General features: G+C 31.7%; 1 protein-coding gene across 1 annotated transcript; it reads left to right on the top strand.

The window, feature by feature from the left end:
* Positions 1-1,613, top strand: LOC142321941 (mitochondrial tRNA-specific 2-thiouridylase 1). Its single transcript, XM_075360472.1, has one exon. It carries the CDS (start codon positions 254-256, stop codon positions 1,424-1,426), a length of 1,173 nt encoding a protein of 390 aa, XP_075216587.1. The 5' UTR covers positions 1-253; the 3' UTR covers positions 1,427-1,613.
* Positions 1,614-2,916: the final 1,303 nt, after the last annotated feature.

Raw genomic sequence — 2,916 nt, 5'->3', positions numbered from 1 at the left:
AGTAATTTGTGATGCAACATGAAGCGTGCAATGTATTCAACATTTGTTAAATGAGGTTAATTTAAGAAAGTGTATTTTAAAATTAGCTAAATATAATGGTTTGTTCGGTTGTGCGTTACTTAATATTAGAGTGAAGTTTTGTTTGTAACATAAATATAGTGAGAGTTTGTATTGGTGTATTAATTTTTAGGTTATGAGTTAATTTCTTTAAAAAACAGTGGCTTTTTAAAGAAATTCAGTCTAGTGATAAAGTATGCATCTAATTCGAAATACTTTTAAAAGAGTTGCACTAGGAATATCAGGTGGTGTAGATAGTGCTGTTTCAGCTCTTTTATTGAAAAAGAAGGGGTTTGACGTTACTGGAGTGTTCATGAAAAACTGGGATCCTCTAGAAGAATCTGGTAATTGTTCATATAATTACGATTTGGAAGATGCGGAGTGGTTGTGTACAAAATTGGAAATACCCTTCAAAGTAGTTGATTTTGTAAAAGATTATTGGAATGATGTATTTGTTAAGTTTATTGATGAATATATACAAGGATTCACTCCTAATCCTGATGTATTGTGTAATAAATATATAAAATTCAACAAATTCTTCGATTATTCAATTAATTATCTTAACTGTGATGCTATTGCCACTGGACATTATGCCAATTCATCATTTGGTAACTTTCTTGAATATTATAAAAGTAACAGCAGGGTTCAACTTTTGAAGGCAAAAGATGTAAAGAAAGATCAGACGTTTTTTCTGTGCCAGATTCCTCAGTTAGCTTTGCAAAAAACAATGTTTCCAGTTGGAAATCTAATGAAGTCAGAGGTTAAACAAATTGCTCATGAAAATGAGTTGCACCGTATTTATAAAAAGAGAGAGAGCGTGGGAATTTGCTTTATTGGTTCAAGAAATTTTAAAGAATTCATTTCAGAGTATGTTCCTAAATATAGTGGTAGAATTATTCATATTGAGTCTGGTAAGCAGATTGGCACACATTCTGGTGTTCATCATTGGGGTGTTGGGCAGAGATTTAGAATTGCTGGATTTCCTAAACGTACTTATATTGCTCAGAAGACTGCTGAAACCCAGGATGTTTTGGTTGTATCTGGTCATGACCATGAGGCATTATATATTAAGGGATTAGAGACAGAACCACCTCATTGGATTTGTGATATACCGGAATCATTACAAGATGGGCGTAATTCAGTTTTTACATGTGATTTTAGATTTCAGCACACACATCCGTTACTTAAATGTGATTTGGTGAAATCATCTGAACAGGGTTTAATAATTAATCTTGAAAAACCTTTAAGTTCAGTGTGTGCAGGACAGTTCATTGTATTTTATAAAGAAAATGAATGTATTGGTGGAGCAAAAATTATTAGATGTGGACCATCTCTTTTTACTCTTGGTGAAACTGTTACAGTGTTATGATGTTTAATAAATTAATTTATGTTACTTTCTGTATTGTTTATTTTATGAGAATGAGAGAATGATACTGATAGATTTACATAAGATTTCAGTGTTAATATTAACTTAAAATAATTTGTAAAATAATATGAAGCATTTTATTTCTGTGACAAATGAAAACAAATATACTTAAACCAATTGTTTTTTTTTACTTTTCGGTATCTATTTATGTTAATGCTAGTGACAGTGGTGCTTTTGTGATTTCAGCTTGTTGCTGGTGTTTTTCTAAGTTAGAAACATTAGAATGCGGAAACAAACCTTTCAGCACACCAGAAGGCAGAGGTAGATTTCACCGGTGCTAAGTAGGGGATAAAAAAGATTTCCACTTCAAAGTTAAGAAAAACTTCAAATTTACTCAATATGACAATACTTGTATGAGAAAAAAGTTTCACATTAGCATATGACAAGCCCGATCTTATTATTCCAGCAACATTTTGGTCATCCCTTGCCATAAGGGTGGTCATATCAAAAATTGTTTAAGACAAAAGTTTTAGGTAATATTTAGAGGACTAATGACCACTTTAAACCAATTTGATACTGTGCCCATTAAGGAGGTATGATTTTTTTTATCTTCAAAACCCCGTTTTTGCTGCCTCTGGGCCAATGGTTAGTGATATCAAAAAATTTTACTTAAATAAGTTTTAAAGTTTGAAAGTGATTGGCGCAAAATTACAGCAATTATGTGTTCACAAGAAAGTGAAATATATATATAAACTTTTGAACTGACAGCAGTTTTGGGGTCTGGGGGATTTGAAAGGCGAATATGTCAAAATTTTCCAGAAGTCATGGTACCAATTACAATAGGTAGCTTTCTTATGAAATCTACCTAAAAAGTGTATTAGATCTGTTCATTCAGTGTACTGCTAATATGTGTTTGTGTACTTCAATATGATCAGTTGTTTTGAGATGTAATATAGATATATGGATATTGAGAGTACACACAAATTCATTCCAGTAATTTTCATTAGTTTTTATTTTTTTCAAAAACAAACTAATGAAAAATCCCATATTTTAAATACTTTTTTATGCAATTTACCATTTTTTTCATAATTACTATTTTAACAAAATAACTAACAATATGGTAAAATGGGATCACTATTGATCCCATTTATTGCCTCTTCAAAGGCAATATCAACATAGGTTTTTAATCAATACTGTAAATTACCGTCAACATAGGAAGCCCTAAGCAATACTGTAAACTTGCCTGATCCACTTCGATAGGTAAACTGCCCGTTCTGTACTCAGTTTCTTCCATATCCTTGTTTTCTTCTAACCCATTGTTGGTTCTGTGGATGCAGCTCTAACCCTACAAGTTTTACTAAGGTTGACAGACAGTACTTAAAGAGCTAGTAGTGTGTATCTGTAATATGTAGTAGAAGAGCCTCTTCTATCGACTGGCTTTGGGACTCCAGTTTGTTGAATATATATAAAAAACCTAATAACTAAAAAAAAGA

The sequence above is a fragment of the Lycorma delicatula genome, chromosome 3 (genome assembly GCF_047948215.1).
Source record: "Lycorma delicatula isolate Av1 chromosome 3, ASM4794821v1, whole genome shotgun sequence".
NCBI lineage: Eukaryota > Metazoa > Arthropoda > Insecta > Hemiptera > Fulgoridae > Lycorma > Lycorma delicatula.
The sequence above is the reverse complement of the archived record's forward strand: the minus strand, read 5'-3'. Positions and strand labels throughout refer to the sequence as shown.